This window comes from Podarcis vaucheri (assembly GCF_965113315.1).
Source record: "Podarcis vaucheri genome assembly, chromosome: 12".
Taxonomy (NCBI): domain Eukaryota; kingdom Metazoa; phylum Chordata; class Lepidosauria; order Squamata; family Lacertidae; genus Podarcis; species Podarcis vaucheri.
In genome coordinates this window covers 31094860-31114642 of record NC_138750.1, presented here as the reverse complement: position 1 = coordinate 31114642, position 19783 = coordinate 31094860, and the positions used below count along the sequence as shown (strand labels likewise).

General features: G+C 42.1%; 1 protein-coding gene across 4 annotated transcripts in view; it reads left to right on the top strand.

Annotated features, from left to right (window-relative positions):
- Positions 1-19783, top strand: part of HDAC9 (histone deacetylase 9) — a 484232-nt gene that overhangs the window by 135098 nt on the left and 329351 nt on the right. Inside the window, exon 1 of one of the 4 annotated variants that reach the window (XM_082193887.1) lies at positions 7539-7686. The exons of 2 other annotated variants lie outside the window; for them this stretch is intronic. In XM_082193887.1, coding sequence (XP_082050013.1) covers positions 7572-7686 — 115 coding nt within the window. In that variant the 5' untranslated portion in view covers positions 7539-7571. Of the gene's footprint in view, positions 1-7538; positions 7687-19783 lie in introns of those variants that run through there. One more of the 4 variants, XM_082193892.1, reaches the window with a different exon arrangement.

The window sequence follows — 19783 nt, the reverse complement described above, 5'->3', positions numbered from 1 at the left end:
TCCCTGTAACCCAGCTGCCCTTCCACCTCTCGCCTCTGAGCTGATGGCAGTTCCCTGACAGTGACGTTCATTGGGAATCTCATATTCCACCTTCTACTTCTTAAATCTTGAACAGAAGGTAACAACTGCACTAGCAGAGTGAAATTGAGAGAGGAATTTCTGTGTGTGCACCAGGGTCAGAACCAATCTTGGGTTGGATGTGTGGTTGCCCTCTCTGGTGAGCTTTCGGAATTCCCACCCTGGCTCGCTTTTGGGTCCACCAGGACAGAAAGGGCTATAAAAGGCTTCCTGTTTAGACTAGGACTTTCCTTGAACAAGAGAGTCTCCCTGGCTCTGCTTTGTTTCTCCACACTCCTCTGCTCTGCTTCCCTGGCTTATCTCTGACTATGATTTCTCTAGGACGCTTGGCAGTTCTATTACTAGCATTAGCAAGCCATGTGCCACCAGTAGCCACATCCATCACAAAATGTTTTGTTCCATGGGCATGGCTTCTTCACAATGGCTTTGTTTTGTCACAAACCCTCTGCTCAGGCCGTGGTAATTTTTTTTCTAAACACAGGAGCTTATTTTCAATTTCTTTTTGTACTCTCCCATGGCGCTCAGACACACATGTATTCCTAGCTATATGAAGCTGGCAACATCAAAAGCAAATCTCTGAGTATAGAAAATGTTCCAGAAACTATCAGCTCTTATTTTCATTCTACATTCCTTGAACATAAAAAAAAATGGCAAAGACAATTTCCTTCCCAACATTTTCTAAAATATTTTTTTGCTGAGTTTGATATATTTTTGTTTCCAAAACGTGGCCTGGAGCACTTTTGTTTCAGAAAATTCTTCAGAATGTCACCACCATGGTTAAAGGCAGCTTTCATTAGCAGGTCTTATTAAGAAACCCATCCTACAAGAGACCCTTGGAGGGGGCAACAGGAACCCTTGAGAACATAAAGAGAACCAGGCTGGATCAGGCCAAAGGCCCATCTAGCCCACCATCACCCTTCCCACTTGCAGTTCCCAGCAGCTGGTGGCAGTGAAGATAGCTCCTGTTCTAGCAGTCCCAAATGGAGCCCGTCTTTGTGTTCACTGGTGTCCCTCTGCCAGTTGCAATGCAACCTCTGTCTTTTTCCAAGTGGCCTGGGAAAGGAGATTTCAGATGTGCCTTCCGGAAAGACACCCTGCTGCTTGAGGCAGAGCATCAAATGCTACCTTCCTCTCCTTCAAGACACATAGCGCAAGACGAGTCAAGCAGAAGTGGCTGGATATGGGCTTAGCAGTTCCGCTACTGCTCACTTATTGTGTGAAAGTGTGACAAACAATCTTGACAGGAATTGCAAGTGAAATTTAGATCAAAGCCTAAACATGAGCAAAAACAAATGATCCTGCTTGTGTTGACTAATTAACAGTGTGCTCCATTTATGCCTTGCAATCACACATACCACATACAAAGCAAGATGGGATGTCTTTGTAAACAAGAGCGAAAATTGCACTTAGGGCAAGTACTTATCTTTGTCCTGTGCTTTTTTAAAAATTTAAAAAAAAAATGTTCCTTCATTACTATTATTTCTCATCAGTCATATTCAGATTAGTTACCTAATTTTAGTCAGGCAACCAAGTGTGTAATAAATGGATGAATTTAGTTGAGTTTAAATCTCCCCATTTAATTATCCTCTGCATTTGTTATTAATCTTAGATGTTTGAAGTATGATGGCAATTTCTTTTCCCCCGTGGCAATTAAGGCGGTAGTGGAATTAAGGAGTTAGTGGAATGGTGAAGAACTTCAATCTATCACAGTTTGCTTCAGTGACATATAGAAGCTGCTGGCTTTAAATGTGATGAGATCCGAGGAGCAAGAGTTTGTGTTTTCTGAATGGGTAGAAGAAAAGTTGTCTTCTGCTCTTTGGTCCATTTGCCCTTTGCTGGGTGAGTTTGTCTTCTTCTCTTTGAAAATTCAGCAACACATTTCAGCAGTGCTGGAAGTCTCCTCGTTTCCTTTTGGTAATAATAACTGCTGCCCCTCATAATAAGCAGGATGGAGAATGGTCCATTAGAGCGTGTGGGGTACTGCCCCCCTAGTCTGCCCTTAGGCAACACCTACCTGCCTGCCCCCTTACTTAAAGACCAGTCAAAGAAGTAGCAAAGGCTGCCAGCTTCCTCCTTAGAGCTGCCTTTGTAGAATTCAGCAGGGAAGAGAATGGGAACATAACCAGAATTAGTTGGCTCCACCTATCCTTGACTTGATTCTATTAATTTTGGGCCTCTGACCTCTCTCTTAACAGTCACAACTGGCACCAGCTTTTGCTGACCCTATGATACAAGTTACAGAGTTCTTTCCAGAAGAGAGGTTCTGAGTTACAACATCTTTCAGATTCTGTTTAGATGTTTCCAGGAAGGCAAGACTGAGAGCGACATCTCAGTATTTATGGGAATCTGAGACTTGCAAAAGTCCCGTAGTAGAGATAGATTGTTGTTGGGCCTTTTCATGAGATCTGTTCCATTCTGAGTATCTGTAGAGAATCAGAAAGTTTCATAGAGGTTAGCTCCAATTTCCTAATGACTCTGAACTTAAACTTCAAAAGAAGTTTACATTTTTGCCAGTTTGGACCTGTTGTGTCATTGTATAGGAAGGCTTTACTTTAAGACCTGCATTCAAAAAGAATGTAAAGAATAGTTGTCTATTCAGAGTTCACTGGGGTGTATGTGTGTATGAAATACCAGAAATTCCAGTTGGCAGTGTTGAGCTCCATCATAATATACAGTTCGTAACAGGATCCGTAGGTAGGGTGATTAAGATCCTGGACCAGGCTGCGCATACCATTCTCAGTCAACCATTGGTGGCACTTCTAAATAAATAAAAGTCAGTCTGTGGCTGCCGCTTCAGTGAATATTTGAAGCTACCCTGTACTGAGTTAGACTGCTGGTCCATCTATCCTAATATTGACTATTTTGTTTGGCAGTGGCTTTGGGGGTCTTGTGCAGGGGAGTCTCCCGGCATCTCCTACAACTGGAGATGTTAGGGATTGAACCTGTGATCTTTTGTATGCAAAGCATTTGCTCTACCAATGTTCCATGCCTCCCTCACCTCCCCATCCCATGTTGTGCCACTTGGGAGTGCATGATGTACCTTCACATGGTCTCAAAATGTGAAATATGGTGTGGGGGACTGATGCCAGATGGGAGAGTCAATGGAAATTGGGGACCATCCTTTCATGACCAAAAGTCCCTTTAACTTGTGCTCTGATGTGTGGTAGTGGGAGGGGAGGACAAGGATAGTGAAACCAGCTGGGTCTCATACATCCCTTTTCAACACTTCTGTATTTTTATTAATAGCAAAATACAATGGTCCTTTTTTCATCTGTGGTCACAGAGGATGTTTGTTTTTGGAAACAAGCAAAAAGCATTTAGGAACAAGTCTTAGGTGGGGGCTGGGGGGTGCCACTAGCTATCAGGAGGTTTGCATAGGCTTCCACTAGCACACTGGTTTAATTGAATCTGGGCCGAGGCTGCATAACCTAATTGGAACCAAGTGTCTTTTTATTTTTTTGCTGTGTCTCTGTGTGTCTAATTCATGGTTTTAAAACTGATTGGAAACTGGTAGTGGACAGGTTGTTGGGTTTTTTGCATTTATTTTATCCCTCCTTCTCCCAGATATTTGATTACATGAGATATGTCTTAATTATTGAACTGCTGATCATGCTTTTTGTAATATTATAATGTTGTTGTCGTTGCTTTAAAATTTAATATGGGCTAAAATTGTTGTGAGTTGCCCAGAGACCATTTTGTATTGCAGCAACTAACAGCTTTAATTAATTAGTCTTATAAATAATGACATTTGCCGTATTTAACAATCACAAGGAGAAAGATAAAGAATTGCTGCTGCATTTAAATAAAGGAGCTGGATTTATTCTGAGGACCTCAGGTGCTGAACAAGCTTCTGGTAAATCTAATGCTCTCATATAATATGCTTTGGATTTAATAAAGTCATAACAAGGGAAGTCTCCCTATTTCATGATGATACTCACACTGATGCAGTTCAGGGATACATCTTCATGGATTGAAGTAGCAAATCCTTTGAGAAGGGTGTTCATTTTTTCAAAAAGCGATTCAAGCTCTTTTTTCTGATTTCTTTCATATGCACTTAACTTCCCTCCATCCTATTGGCTGTTGCAGGAATGTGCTGCAAAACATTTTAACAGTGGCATTCCCTAAGCCTCTTAAGAATGAGCTAAATGATGTTTACCAGTCAGACTCGTGCTGCCTTAGCTTAACTTTAAACCATGGGTGCAGTGTAATCAAGTATTTCCTTTCTTTTTTGATATGGTAAACCAAACAGCTGCCTTTTCTTCTTATTTTTCCTCCTGAGAAATTTCACATTAATTTATCCCTTGAAAAGTAGCTTTTTCTTTTTTGCATCCTATTTAAATTCTGATTCTATCCCAAATGACTGCTGTGGAGATAAGCACGGTTCTGTATCCCACATTGCTTTGTTTAAAAAAAGCTCTCTCTCTCTCTCTCTCTCTCTCTCTCTCTGTGTGTGTGTGTGTGTGTGTGTGAAACCAACCCAGCTTTTCTAGAAGGCCTTTTTAAATGTCTTCAAATCCCTTTGCGAAATAAAGTCATAATGTGGTAGCAATAATTTCAAAAAGCCTCTCCTTTGTGGCACTGAATTTGTTCAAGCATATTTACATTCGAAACTGCTTGCTGCATGAATGTGGCATTGAAAGTAAAATTATGAACACAGAGGCCTTTTCCCAATCACGTTGCTGAAACCTGCAGTTCCTTATGGCAGCTTTCCTCACTCTCTTTTTAAAAAGCAGATACATATCTTTTTGGCTTGGGAAATAATATGCTCCCTCAAAGCAGTACACCCCTAGGTTATTGCCAAGGTAATCGTGTTTCCCAGGCTACCTCCCAACCCAATTTCATGTGGTTTTTCTCCCCCCTGAAGAGATGCCTTTTTGTATTGTAATATTTCAAGCACACACATGGAGACATACAATGTGACTGTGATCTGTGCAGTACATACTGCAGGCAAATTCGTTTTTAAAAATGCATAATACTCCCTTAAAAAAAAAGAGGGTGAGAGTTTACTTCAGTTGGTGGAATGAATGTCTTCTTCCCTGTTCTGTGAACATCTATGGTCTTAGCAGTGCACCATTTTTGCTGCATTGAAACACAGCATCCAGGCTCTCCTGGGCTTGTAGCATCATCAAATTAGAACATTTGAAACTAATTGTTCTATGCATTGAATATGAATGGTATAAGTTGGTGTCACTGTGGAATTCCTATATGGGGGGAAAAGTCTATCTGAGTGCCTTGGAAAAGCTGCCTGACTCTAAGGCTCCATCCTGCAATATACACTTAAAACAGTATCAATAGTTATGGCTTTCCCCGAGCCCCCCAAATTTATTATTAAACTACTCTGGGAACTGCAGCTTTGTGAGGGGGGTGGAAATCTCTGACAACTCACAGCACTTTTAACAAACTGCAGCTCCCAGGATTCTTTGGCGGAAGCCGTGACTGTTTAAAGGGGTATAATGCCACTTTAACTGTGTGGTGCAGAAGGGAGCTAAGATAATTATCCTGTATACAACACTAAGTTCTCGCATCGAATGCAACTGATATATAGAAAAGACTCTACGACATGAAAAAAAAAAGACAATGCATGTACTTTCGTAAGCAAAGAAAACCTTTAATATTTTTTTTTTTTTTTAAAAAGGAAGAAATTATATTAGCATGCAGTACCTTGGGGCAGTTTGCAGCTTGACCCTAGATGGTTGCTGCCAGTCCAAGTAGACAGTATTGGGCTAGGTGGACAAGTAGTTTGACTTGGGATAAACAGTGCTATTTTTCTAGAAAAGGAGGTCCAGAACTCATGATAACACCTCCCCTGTTCTCTTATAATGGCAATGGTGCTCACCTGAAAGGTGCTGGAACTGAGTTCAGGTGAGTTCTGGCTGAAAAAAAAGCCCTGTGTATAAGGCAGCTTCCTGCACTCCTGACTTTTTTCTGGAACTTGCAAGGTTGTTCAGTGACAACAAAATTGTACATAGGCCCTTTCCCAGGAATGTTGGGGCACTGAGACCCATGGCTTTAGTATATCAGAATGTCAGAGCTCATAAAGCCAATTGACTTGTTTTGGGCTATAAGCTGCACAGTTACACGTACATAATGCTAGTGAAAGACAAGGAAACCCGTAGCTGTTCCATTTGTTTCCCTGGAACAAGCCCTAGAGTGCTTCAATTGTCTGGCAGATTTGTAACTTCTAATCCATTGATCAAAGAGGCTGACCGTTATATTAAGTAAATGATAAAGAACTAGCTTGCCAACTCCCAAAGGTAATGATTTTAGGCTTTAAGAAATCTGTAGCATAAAAAGCTAACTCTTGGGGATTAGCCAATCCTGAATTGCCATTCATTGCACCCACCCACACCAGTCCCCTTAGCCCCACTTTCAGTCATATTCCTAGGGCAGTTTACAAAAATATCCCCTCTCATACTGCCTCATTTTTTAACATCCTGCTACATTTCCTGGCTCAGCAGGCTGCATGTTGCTAATTGTGTGCAACATTTAGAATGTGTGTCATTATCTCCCTATCACATTTTTAAAAATTCTAGAGGTCAAGCCGGGAAAGTCAAGTGCTCTTTTCTTATAGTTGCATGAAGATAGGGCATAGACAACTGCCCATCCATATATCCCCTCTGTCAGAATGCATGCATATATCTCACTCTGATTATCCAGGCATTGCAAGCAATATATACAACACAACTTTGCTTAAATCAGAGGTGGAGAACCTCAGGCTCAGGGACAAAATGTGACCCCCCCCCAGCTTCTCTCTCAGATCCTCAGAACTCCCCCTCATCACACCTCCCCCAACCCCAGGCTATGCCTCTCATGGATACGCCTTGCACCCCAGGTGTGTTTACCTAACTGGAATATGTCCTTGAATTATGGTAATCTCTCTCATTTGCCTAAGTGGAGGATAGAGAGGTGTGTAGGTGTGTGTAGAAACTAGCCTACTACACAGTGGTAAAATTTGCTCTTTTGCCTCCACCAACATTTGCCTCTTGCGCTGCCCACTACTGGGACATGGCCTTTGGAAGACTGCCTAGAAAAGAATACTGAAAAAGGTTCTTTAGCTCTGCTTTATATCCAGCAATGGGGTATGCTGAATCTACCCATATGAGCAACCCAGCAGGAAAGGATGGCGCCTTTAGCTGGGAGCAGAAACAACCTGAAGCGTACAGAGGCTCTTAGTTATCGGAAGGCTTTCTGGAAAGGAATGCAGCTCTCAGGCTAAAAAAAAAAAAAAGGTTTCCCATCCCTGGCTTACACCTTCTTGCCTACCAGATTTCTTTCCTCCATCCCCATACTTGCAACGTCCTTCAGAAACACTTCTAGCTATTCCCTCCCTGACATAGCACAAGGGGAAAGTCCCTGACGAAGCCAGTTCCTCTCTTCCCTCAGCAACACCCCAGCTAAGTTCTCTTCCCTTGTGTTATGCAGACACCCACACTTTGCTGCTTGTCAGGCACCACAACCACTAAGTTGACTCTTAAAACAGGCAGGGACCAAGAATGGCGAAAACCAATGGCAGCTTCTCTCAGCAGGATGGCCAGAGTGCCCGGTGTCGTGTCTGCTTTGGCAGCCTACCAGCCATCTGGCTACCCTTTCCAGGAATGTGCAATATTGGTAAGTCTCTACTGCCTCCCTGTTCCTCCTTCCCAGTGCCCACAAGCTGGTTGTTTTTGGTATGCGCCGTGAGCAGACTCGGTGGCAGGGCTCCAGCTGCCTCTGCTGATGCAGACATGGTGCCTGATGCCAGCCATGTGGTCATAGATGGGTGTGGAGGGCAGTGGCGTAGCATGGGTTGTCAGCACCCGGGGCAAGGCAAGTAATTTGCGCCCCCTAACCCTAACCCCCAGATGTTGCGCCTAGTGCGGCCAGCCCCCCTGCACCCCCCACGCTACGCCACTGGCGGAGGGGGTGGGGTGGGGACAGATTGATCATTGGTTGTGAACTGTGCCAAATCATGAAACAGGCCGGTGTCGCACTGATTTCATGATCGTTCTGTAGCCTTTAGCAAACATCTGGGTGTCTCTTGAGCTAATTATGAAAGGGGAACAAGGAGACTCATTCCCTTTCAACCCCTCCCCCCCGGTTTCTCCATAACAAAATATCTCGCACATAATTAGACCAAAATTGAGAAGCTAGTGGCAGAGAGAAAAGGGAAGAGAATGTAGATACTATTTTGGTCCCCTTCCTTTGATACGCTGTGTCCCCTTCTCCAACTGAACCCAAACCTAAGTGCTGTAATTTCTCCCAGTCATCCCTTGTCTCATTTGCCTCTCCCTTTACTTCTTTCCATATATTGTTACCCTCCGCCATTGGCATTTAGATTGAACTATCCTCTAGGGAAGGACTTTTTCTTTTGATGCTTATGTTAGTGAAGGGACTTGACCTGAATTGGCACAGTAGGCAAAGAACTATTCTTATTCTAAGTCAATCAGAGTCATATTGGGTCCAGGGCACAATGGGCTGATCCTCCCACCACTGGTACCACTGGTACCCTTCTCAAGGTACCTGACCGCTGCTGTTTAGATGGCAACATAGCATTTTCCAGTTCTTCATGTCTCTGATACAGTGTAGATCATCATTATCTGTAGCCAGGTAAGCAGAATACGTGGGAGATTTGGAGACCCGCTGGTAGCTGTGAGGAGAGAGAGAATGAGTTGAGTTTTTATTGGGCTTAGATTCAGATCACTGGAGATAAACCCTGGGGTCCTAAGGGCTCCCTTCATATAAAGGGTGAGCATTAAGAGCCACCAAAGTTTATATTCTGAGCTCAGGAGACAGCTATCAGAAGTGGGGAGCTACAAAACCCTATTGAAAAATCCCCTGTGCCTGTGGGTGGAATGCTGTGCACAACACATTCCCAAAAAACAAGTTTGGGGCAGCATTCAACTCATTTTTGTGCTAGGGATTAGAACAGATTTGGGGAGGTGATGGGAGGAGAAGGGCATGTTGTTCTGCTGCGCAAGGAGAAATCCATGCGCTGATAGAAGGGTCCGCTAAGCGCTACATTGGATACAACTCTCTATGTCTATTTATTTTCTTGCATCTCTGGGCAAGCCATGTGTACTCAATAATATTTGTCTTGGTGGCTTCGGGAGATGGAGAAATCAACCCATTGTCACCATAGCTGCATCACACCTGCACAAGGTTTTGTTGTATTGCAACAGTTGTAGTGACTTTCTAGTCAGCAAAGGAGAATTTAAAGGAGAGGCAAGGGTGGTTGGAAGGCCCCTTTGCCACATATAAAGAGGTTGTGTCTAGAACCAGATGTCATTCTGAGGAATAGTTGGCAGAGGGGGTTGGCAGGATAGTGACCACCATTACAGAGTGATTGATGAACATTTGGAGAAACTTCTTCAAAGTGGAATTCCTTTTCCTGGGAGAGCAGGGTGTGAGAAAAAGAAACTTCCTCAGAAAAAAGCGTCCTCAGCACTATTTAACAGTAGGTTGCAAAATAAAGCTCCATTGCCGTTTTAGAAAATTGAACTGGGTGGTTAACTATCTGCATTCATAAATGCAGAGTTGTATCTCTCTGCTCTTTCAAAGGTTCCCATTGCCACACTTTTATTTTGGTGTTACATCCCCCCCTGCCGGCCACACCATGCCAGAATCATGTTGCTGTGCTCAGCGTTTCCCGTGCTCAGCGGCTTCGCTGCAAGTGCAAAGAGCAGCCCCTGGAGACAAATCATTTGCATTACAGATGCAATAAGAGTAAATTCAAAAATGTAATTGCACTTTGCAGTGTGGTTATACATTCAAATGGTTTCAGTATTTGCGCTTGCTGTGGGAGCTCTTTTGTTGATTTAAAAAAAGCAAAAGCAAATGATAGTTCAGACAGAAGTGCTGAGACCTAGAAGTTATTGTTTGCATTCAGATAGCTTCAGAGCCTTAATTTAAATACTTTGTGAGCAAGACCTCAAGGGAAGACTTCTCTATTATTCTCTCCTAAAAAGCTGGATAGTTTTTACATAACCCACATGCAGTATACTTACAGAAACAAATAACAAGTGTTGTTTTATTTTACGTGTGTTGTTTTACCTACAGTATAGTGTAGCATCAACTTTAGCTAGGAGTTCTCAAGTAATAAGGTTAAAGAAATAAACAGATAAATCTGGTTCCCCATCTGGTGCCTCCTGTTACTTCTCTGCATCTAGCAAGTCCATTACATTAGGGAATGATGCTTCCTTGGGCTTCCCTCCAGAGCTGCTATGGGACATCAGTTTTTCAGCGGAATTATGGCATGGAAGGAAAGAATTAAACCCCCTCTTCAGGTGCCACAGCGCCAATCCTGATGACCCCTCCTTCCCGTGGGAGCAGTTTACAGTAAAAAGAGTCCCACTTCCAGTGAGCTTTCACCACAGTTTCAACCTTAGCTGGTTCCAATATTATCCTTAGGTAGAAAGTCTGGTTTAACCCTATACAGTTGTACCTCGGCTTCCAAACGCCTTGGGAGTCAAACGTTCTGGCTCCCGAACGATCGAAACCCGGGAGTGTTCCGGTTTTCGAACGTTCTTTTGGAATGCGAACGTCTGACGGGGCTTCCGATTGGCTGCAAGAGCTTCCTGCAGCCAATCTGAAGCCGCACTTTGGTTTCCGAACATTTCAGAAGTCGAATGGACTTCTGGAACGGATTCTGTTCGACTTCCAAGGTACGACTGTACACATATTTCTTACAGTAACATAAATTGGTCTGAAAGTAGTAAACACAGTGTTTTGAAACTGAATAGAACAGGGAAGTCTGACACGTTTTCATATGTTGCCTGGTTTGAACAGAGCAACTGCCCCAAAGTAGCTTGGGATCAGACCCTGCATATTTCTCTTTGAATGTCAGACTTTATTCCCATTTCTTCAGAAATGCTTTGTGAATGTAGGGAACCTTGATTTTCTGCTTACACGAGGAGGCAGGTAGCTATGTCTGGAATGGTTCAGCTCCCACAATAAACTGTAATGTTTTCCCCAACCACCCCGTGTCAAAGGACCCTGAGAGTTATTTTATTTGTTTTCCCAAAGACTGTGATTTATGCAGGTTATTAACCAATGTCATAACACACAACTTTGCAGGTGCAGCCCTGCTCTCCTGACCGGTCGCTAATCTCAACAGAAGCTGTGTGCGCGCCACGGTTTTCAGTTTCAGAGCTGAAGGGGGGTAGATTCAAAGCTGCTTTGGGAGGGATTGGGTTTCCTCCAAGGCTTCTCATTTATATTTAAAAGATTGACTTAAGTTGTATCCACTTCCCATTAAATTGTGTATGAACTATTTATCACTCGTGATCAAATGGCCGTCTTGATAAATGTAACTTGTCCCTTCTCATAGTAGAGGGAATGCTCAGTGGTTCTGTTATGTAACAGGATATTGGCTATTTGCTTAAAACTCTGTACAGCTTGCTTTGGTGCTCTCGGTATTGCCCAGTGTGAAGAGGTAGCTTGGACAGAAGCCCAAACAAGCTGGAATAGTCATTCCCCATTAATGATGGATAGAGCCAAGGGACGTAAGTGCCTAGCTTGCTGCTAGCCTGAGTCAGAATTTATGTATTACGTTCTTTAACAACTCTAGAACCAGTATGAAACCTGCAGTTGGCAGAATAGCAATTCAAGTAAGATGTTTCAGAAAATCATAGGAATCGGGTGTTGCAAAATGATTTATCTGATTTCTTTTCAAAGAGTCTGGGATTAAGGAAGGCTCACTTGTCTCACAGAGATGGCAGACAATGTCAGTGTTATTAATGAGAAGCTACTACCTAATTTGCACTTCTTAAACCAATAAATCAAAACACAGCTATTCCTCAAAATGTTCTCTGAATTTTGCGATGCAGTTCTCCAATCAATGTGTACAAAAATGCATATGTGAAGCTTGACTATAAGCTCCTCTGCATTAGTACTGTCAAAAGTCCCACTTCCGGGGATTTTCTCCCACTCTTTATAGGCTTCCAGAAGTCATGAAATGTGACTCTAATCAAGAAAGCAGGTTTCATGAAGAAAATGGACAGGTATAATGGTGTATCCTTTGCATACAGATAATAATCACATACTGCTAGAAAGTTCTAAATTGTCCTTCCCCACAAACCGTGTTTTTTTAATGTCATTTGCACTGTCATTTACAACGCAATCCTAACTATGTCTACTCAGTAGTAAGTTCGGTTGAATTCAGTAGGAATTACTCCCAAGTGAGGTTAGGATTACAGCCTGAATATTTGAGAATCTGACACATTTTAACTGTGCAGTTTCCCCCCATTTCTTTGTTTAGTTCTCAGACTTGCTTTGATGTGGAACATTTTTATTTCTTGCTGTGAGTCTGAAGCAAGCAGTGAAGCAGCTTTTGGTTGTTGAACTCTGTTTGTGTGTGGATGCACCTTATTTAGATTGCGTGTGTTAATTTGTCATTTTAAATTTTGATTGTGGGTTTGGGCCCCAAATGTTGGAAGTGGCCTGGGCCCATCTGGACCTCTGAGAGGCCCTTCTGGCAGCACTTCTGTAGAAAGCCTTGCCCTTAGTCTTTCAGCTGACATCAAATCCTCTGTCTTTTACACATTGGTTAAGAACTGTTCTTCTTTCCTGGGGTTTTAATGCTCCCTAGCACGGCTTTGATTTTTCTGCAGCTTTTAATCTGCTTCTGGAACAAAGAGATTTCCATTTATATGAATCACAAAATGTATTTCTCAATTATGGGTTGTGAAATAGCAAGGTAGAAAATTTTGCAGATTCGCTCTCAAAACAACGACCAAACCTGATTTACTGCTAAAGGAAACACCTCTAGAGGGCGGTGTAGCATTGCTGTTTTGTGATCTTGGTTTTACATCTCAGTTTAGTGGTAAATAACCAAATAAAATCTTCTAGGGTGGTATTTGCCATAATGCTCTAACTAATGACTGTAAGGACCAATGAGAAACTTGTTTTAGTTGTACCAACAAGTGTGGCGATTGTTTCCATAGTTTGAAAACACCTGAAGTCTTTCAAGGAACCTTCATGAAAAAGCATATTTTAATATAACTGTTAAATGCCCATTTATTCCAGATCAGTCCCATTATACTCAGTGAGATCTGCTCCAGGATGTGTGGATTGTATGTTGGAACATTTTATCATATGTCAGCTCATAAAAATGTACGAACTGGAGTCAGGAAGACAGGACAAAATTACTTTGTTGGAGGGAAATGTCATAGCAAAGTGGTAAAACTACATATTGGCTCTCTCCCCCACTGCCCCAGCCCTTGTTCAAGGTGTATGCCCACATTTCTAGGGACTAACTTTTAAATCTTCCATTGCTGTATTCTCTTGGTAGTATCCAACTATGCTATATTCAGAGTAGACTCATTAAAACCAATGGCCCTTCGTTGGTCATGTCCATTATTTCCAGTGAATCTACTTAGAATAGGACTAGCATTTGGCACAGTGGGTGATGTCTGATGTTAGTCATACTCAAGAGTCCATTAATTTTGATGGGTCTACTTCTTTGTATATCTTAGTTGGATATCAGTTAACATATTTATTTATTAAAAATAAATAGCCTCACTTTTCTTCTTCTTCAAAAAATGAAATAGAGGTGGTTTTTTTAAAATAAAAAATAAAACATCATACAGTGCACACTCTCACACACATGAACTAAGAGCAAAACAACAATTAATAAAACAGCACCCATGGAGACAACATCATTAATGGTACCCCACAGGGATGTGTGCTAAGTCCCTACCTGTACTCATTGTACACATATGACTGCATATCTTCAGATCCATCCACAGTAATTATTAAGTTTGCAGATGATACTACCATAATGGGCCTAATTGCAGGCAGAGATGAAACAACGTGGGGGGAGGTTCAAAAAGTATCTACATGGTGCTCAGAGAATAACTTTCACCTAAATATTAGTAAGACAAAAGAGATGGTGTTGGACTTCTGGAGGAAGAGAGGGGAACCTGCCCCGTTGTATTTTTTTTTGGGGGGGGGGCGCTGTGTGGAGAGAGTCTCCTCATTTAAATTCTTGAGAGTTTACCTTAGTGAGGACCTCACTTGGAAAATCACCATAACCCAGGTGGTCAGAAAGGCCCAACAGAGACTCCATTTCCTCAGGGTCTTGCGAAAGAATAATGTCAAACAACAATTGAGGAACTCTTTTCATACACAATAGAAAGTGTCCTTTCATACTGTATTACAGTGTGGTATGTTGGCTTGACAGCCATGGACAAAAAAATCTCTACAGAGGGTGGTGAATACAGCACATGATATCATGGGCTGTCCCTTGAGTCCGCTAGATGATGTCGTAAGGGATCGTTGCCTTAGGAGAGCGAGAAAAATTCTCAGGGATGATTCACACCCCGGCCATCACCTCTTTAATCTTCTACCCTCAGGCAGAAGATATAGAAGTATAATCAGCTGTACCAACAGGCTAAAAAATAGCTTCTATCCGTGGGCTGTTAGGCTGTCGAACGGAAAATAACATAGCAAAATTGACTTGCAAGGTGGTGTGTTGTTCGATAAGCACACAGAGCACAACAATACTGAGTGTTTGGTGGGGGAAGGGAGGTTCGTTTAATTTCATTGTACACAGATTGTACAATGACAATAAAGGTATTATATTATTATTATTATTATTATTATTATTATTATTATTATTATTAATATAACAAGCTGAGAGAGTACTCAGTTGTGTTTTAACAAAATGTCTAAATGAAGATAGTGCTGGTGCCTGAGAGGATCTCATTTGACAGAACATTTTACAAGATGGCTGCCGTATTGTTTTATTAGGAACACCTCCACCGCCCAGGGCATTTTTAGTTTTTCTTTTGAAACGCAACCTATGACTTTCTTCTCCAGAAGCCAGCACAGTGTCACAAGATTATGCTATTGCTGGTGTTACAGACAGATGCGTCAAGTCCAATGCGTCGTTCTCCAGTAACTGTAAATTTTTAATCCAGTGTTTGAAAAATCTGGGTACAGAAACGTTCTGAAGGGAGATGGCTATCTTGGAGCTTTTCAGCACGACAACACGTTTATGAGGGCTCTCAGATCTCATAACTCCAGAAGCGCTTCAGAAACGAGCAGGTTATGAAAGGCTTCTCTCGCGAGCAAAATAAATGTGCTATTCAGCGATAAATCATGACAGGCTCCTGTTATACCACATAGAGCTAAAGAATGCTAAGCAAATGACTCCCCTCCCCTTCCCACCGTGTGCTTCTGAGCCTCGTTATGAATGCCGGATTCCATTGCTGAGTGATACAAAAGCTACTGTTGCAACCTTTTATTCCCTGGGTGCCCATGAACCCTTTGTGAAGTAATTGAAGGAAATTGATGACATAATTGGGTATATCTTGGGTATCAAGAAGGCTGCAAGGGAAAACCAGAGCATAAAAGTAACCAGCTTTCCAAACCACTTTTACATGCAAGTTTCCGTTTCAACGAGGATTGCTCTTGAAACCGTTCATTGTGCAGGAAGCAATGTTCTTTGGAATGCTACAGTTCATAAGTTCTGGCCAATGCTGTGTGGGAACAAACATTAATCCCCATGGCTAAGAGCTATTAGGTCTAAGCGGCTGGTTATGGTTTTTGACTCTGTGCAGAGTGGAAATAAAGCACCATTTTCTTCAAGCCTTGAGATTGTCTTTGACAACAGTTCCAAGAATGGTTTGAAACAAATAAACATTGAAAAGTGAATGCCTTCAAGTATAGCCTGGCTTCAGTTTTTTGTGGTCTGGGTATCTCCTGTCTGTAACTCACTGTATGCTGGGCTGCCCTTGAAGATGGTCTGGAGGCTGTAGCTAGGTTGGGAAGTGGGACAGCCCAATGGGACTGTGTGCTACCATTCCTAAAAACTGTGTACCAATGAGCTACCAGACACAAATCAATATGTTTATGTTAGCATGTAAAGAAAGCCCTGAATGCCTTGGGACCCAAATACCTAACAGGGCACTTCCCCAGTGTTAACCATCTTGGTCCCTATAATGGCAGATGAAGCTTTGGTGCTGGTGCTGTCACTGGGGGTTCCCTGTTGACATTGACCTGTGATAGGGCCTTCTCAGTGGTAGTTCCCCTTTTGTAGAATGCCCAACCTCGTGAGGTGCACCTGTAATTGATTTTTGGGGATCGTATATAAATGGCATACATAAGGAGGAGCTGCTGCCATAAAGGAAAAGCAGAATGGCTGTGTGTGACCAAGGGCAAGATTTTCTGAGAACTTTTCTTGGCATAGGAAACATTTATTACAAATTCCACCCTTTGGTGATAATTAGAGTTGGCACCAAAGTGAAGTTTTAAGGACAGAACTTGTTACATATTTCCAAAGATTGGGGTGTTTCTGTGCAAGATGCGAGAGGTAAAAAAGAAAAGAAAAAGGAATTGGAAAATTAAAAGTTTGCTTAGGATTTTATTTATTTGCTACATTCTTATTGCTGATAATTCTTTTGGTTAGTTACATTTTGATGCCTATGCAGAGATTTTGATAGTAACAAACTGCTGTAGTTTTCTTTGTAAGTAAAAATGTTTAAGCTTTCAATTATTACAATGAAACTATTGGTTAAAAATAAATCTATCTGCAGTTTCTGCAAGTGCTGATCACCTTGTCCTGACCCTCAGTGTTTATGTGTAAAAGGTAACAATTATGCAACAGCTGAACTATGTAGACTGGACCTTATTTCCCAGAAAGAACTGCTGTCTTATGTAGTCTGAATTAGCACACTTCTCTGTTTATGAAGCTTCACTTCATAGCTTTACAAAGTGGGAGGGAAGTCCTGATGGTAGCCAAAAATACAGACTTTCGAACATGAGGATGCCAGATGTCATTTCCATCTACTTTGCTGGAACTGTCACTGGTTCTCTGTTAAAACTCCACAGCATGTTATGTGGTGAAATTCCTTGCCACGTTGTAAACTTATGCTTAAAAAGAATTCTAAGGAATAGTTTCCTTAGGATGTGTGCGTGTCAGCTGTTTCAACCCAGAAATTCCTCCATTGTGTCTGCTTTGGATGGATACTAAACCCTATTGCATCGCTGACTCGTCCTGTGTAGTAATCTCATTCCAAGGCTAAATAAATATATACAAGTGGGGCCTTGCAACAAAATGTTGCAGTGTGGAGTGCTCCTGTTGTGGGTTCCAGCCTCTTCTTTCCTTCTCTCTCGTTTTCCTTCTGCCATAAGCATCAGTTGACATCCCATGCCCACTGAGCAGGCTCAGTCTGTTTTCGGTTCACCACTCCCTTTGTTTCCCCTCTGCCTAAATGGGGGTTGAATGGAGGCTGGGGTGGACACTCTGATGTCCGGTCAAAGCTAAATTAAATTATTTCATTTCTCCATTGATGTTTTTGGACAGTTCTGTCTTCTGTCATTGGAACACTGAAAAAATAGCTTCTCGGTATGAACTAGGAAGCGACTTATACTGACTTATTCTTACTATACCGCCTTGGGTATAGTAAAATAGAATGGCAATATCCAAATTAAATGTGAAATGAAATGAGATGGTCCATTCTAATATAATATAATATTCTCCTGTTCTTCCCCCGCTTACTTAGTCTTACTTCTCCCTGTACCCACTCATCAGGTTCATCCCCTGACCCATTAACGCAACATCCCATGTCATTAAATGGAGCTGTTTTCCCCTCTAGTTTTTTCTTTTTTGTGTGTGTGCAGTTGTGTGTGTGCCCCAGATTTACTGAAACTTCCCTGTTGATCATTAGTGGTGTGCTTTGGCTACAAGACCTTCTCCGCAGTCACCATCATTTCAGGAGTAGCTGGAAGTAGGCTGCAGTGCACAGGTAGGCTCATGTTGAAGGAGTTTGGATTTGAGATCCTGCTTTACCACTACCCTAAGGAGTCTCAAAGTGGCCAACAATCTCCTTTCCCTTCCTCCCCCACAACAAACACTCTGTGAGGTGAGTGGGGCTGAGAGACTTCAGAGAGAAGTGTGACTAGCCCAAAGTCACCCAGCAGCTGCATGTGGAGGAGCGGAGACGCGAACCCGGTTCCCCAGATTACGAGTCCACTGCTCTTAACCACTACACCACACTGGCTCTCAGTCCTGCAGGTACCCCAGGGCCAAACCGTACAGGACTTGACTCATACAGTGTGTTTGAAAAGAGGCTTCAAGCTATTGGAGCTGTTGAAGATATATTTCAATTGGCCAGGCCCAGTCGGCAGCCACCTAACAACCACTCTCTAAACAAATTACGGTTTCCAAACATCCATCAAAGAGAGCCTCATATATCACACATCACAGTAGTCTATCTTGGAGGTTATCAAGAGCATACATAACCGTGGCTAAGCTATCCACCCAGAAAAATAGTGTGAAATGCTATGTCATATAAATCCCTGTCTTCCAAAACAGTCCTATTAAAAGTTAGTGAAATGGCTTGGAAGGAAGTAGGCTGAAGATCACAAGACACACACCTATGTTTATATTTCGTTAAGCTATTAAGGATGAAACCGTAGTTTTCATTTATATGATATGTTTATATCCTATTCTCCTTGTTGGCCACAGTTTGACACAGAGTCAAATATATTAAGCCCATTCATTTTAGTGCGCTTACCCTCACTTAACTCTGTGTTGGATTGTGGCCAAAATGTCCTAGAAACAAATGTAAGCACATATGTTTTGATTTACTGCTCCCCTGCACCATGAAGTGCCCTTAAACTTCACAGTATGAGGCTGCAGTCCTAAGCACGCCTACTAGGAAGTAAGCTGCATTAAAAACAATGGAACTTACTTCTGAGTAAACATGCATTGGATTTCACTGTAAAATTGAGCCTCATCTACACAAGTGCTGATTCTGAATTGGAAAATTGTTGTTTTATTGCTGTTTTATTACCATTTTCGGGAACATTCTGAAACCTATAGTCCAAATAATTTTCAGGTTCATATGAGAAACTCAAAATGTAATCATAAAAGAAAGGATTCATTGAAATTTCAACCACTATGCTGAACATTTTGCTCCAAAATTTGATTTGTGATGAGAAATTCAAATTTGAGTTTTCAAGAGAGAGGAGGGGAAACCAAGTGTAGAAACTGGCTATTCGATAATTTCAAATTTGATTCTTCCATACTACAATCAACCACACTTTGAATATAGACTTTGCCTTGTTCTGGCTGTGGTGTTTGTAAACTTTCACACCACTAAAAGATGAGGCACTTTCACATTAGAATGAAAAACAGCTATCAGTCTTGGGACACCTTAAAGACTAACAAGCTTGTTACTGCCTCAGGTTTTTGTAGACCAGGTTCTGCCCTGTGAAATGCATGAATTGAAATCCTACATTTATTGGGATATTGGAACACTAGCTTTTACAGTCACCTCAAATTAACTTGAATTGTTCAGTCTGCTCTGAAGCTTCCAAGATCTAGAGTTATGGGTCTACTCATGTGTAAGCAATCCCTGATACCCCTAATGCCAGCAATGGCAGTTGGGGGGGTGATTTAGGAGGTCAGAGTACATAATGCCTTCCTCTGGAATTAACACTGGACTCTGACTTCTTCCTAGTCCTTCAGTTCAGTCTCCTTTCCTTGCTGCGTTGTACCTTGCCTTGAATGCTTTGTGATGTTGACCTTGAACTTTGTCTCTGGATTATGTTTGGACCTTGACTGCTTCTATGTGGTTGACCTTAGCTTGTTTGGACTGTGCTGCAGCTGCAACATTGCCCTTGTTGCTAAGTATTTGGTGAATGCCTTATATCTTTAGTAACTGGGACCTTAGCCTCCGAGGGCACCTTCCAGGCTGTGACACATGTAGCTGTCATACCC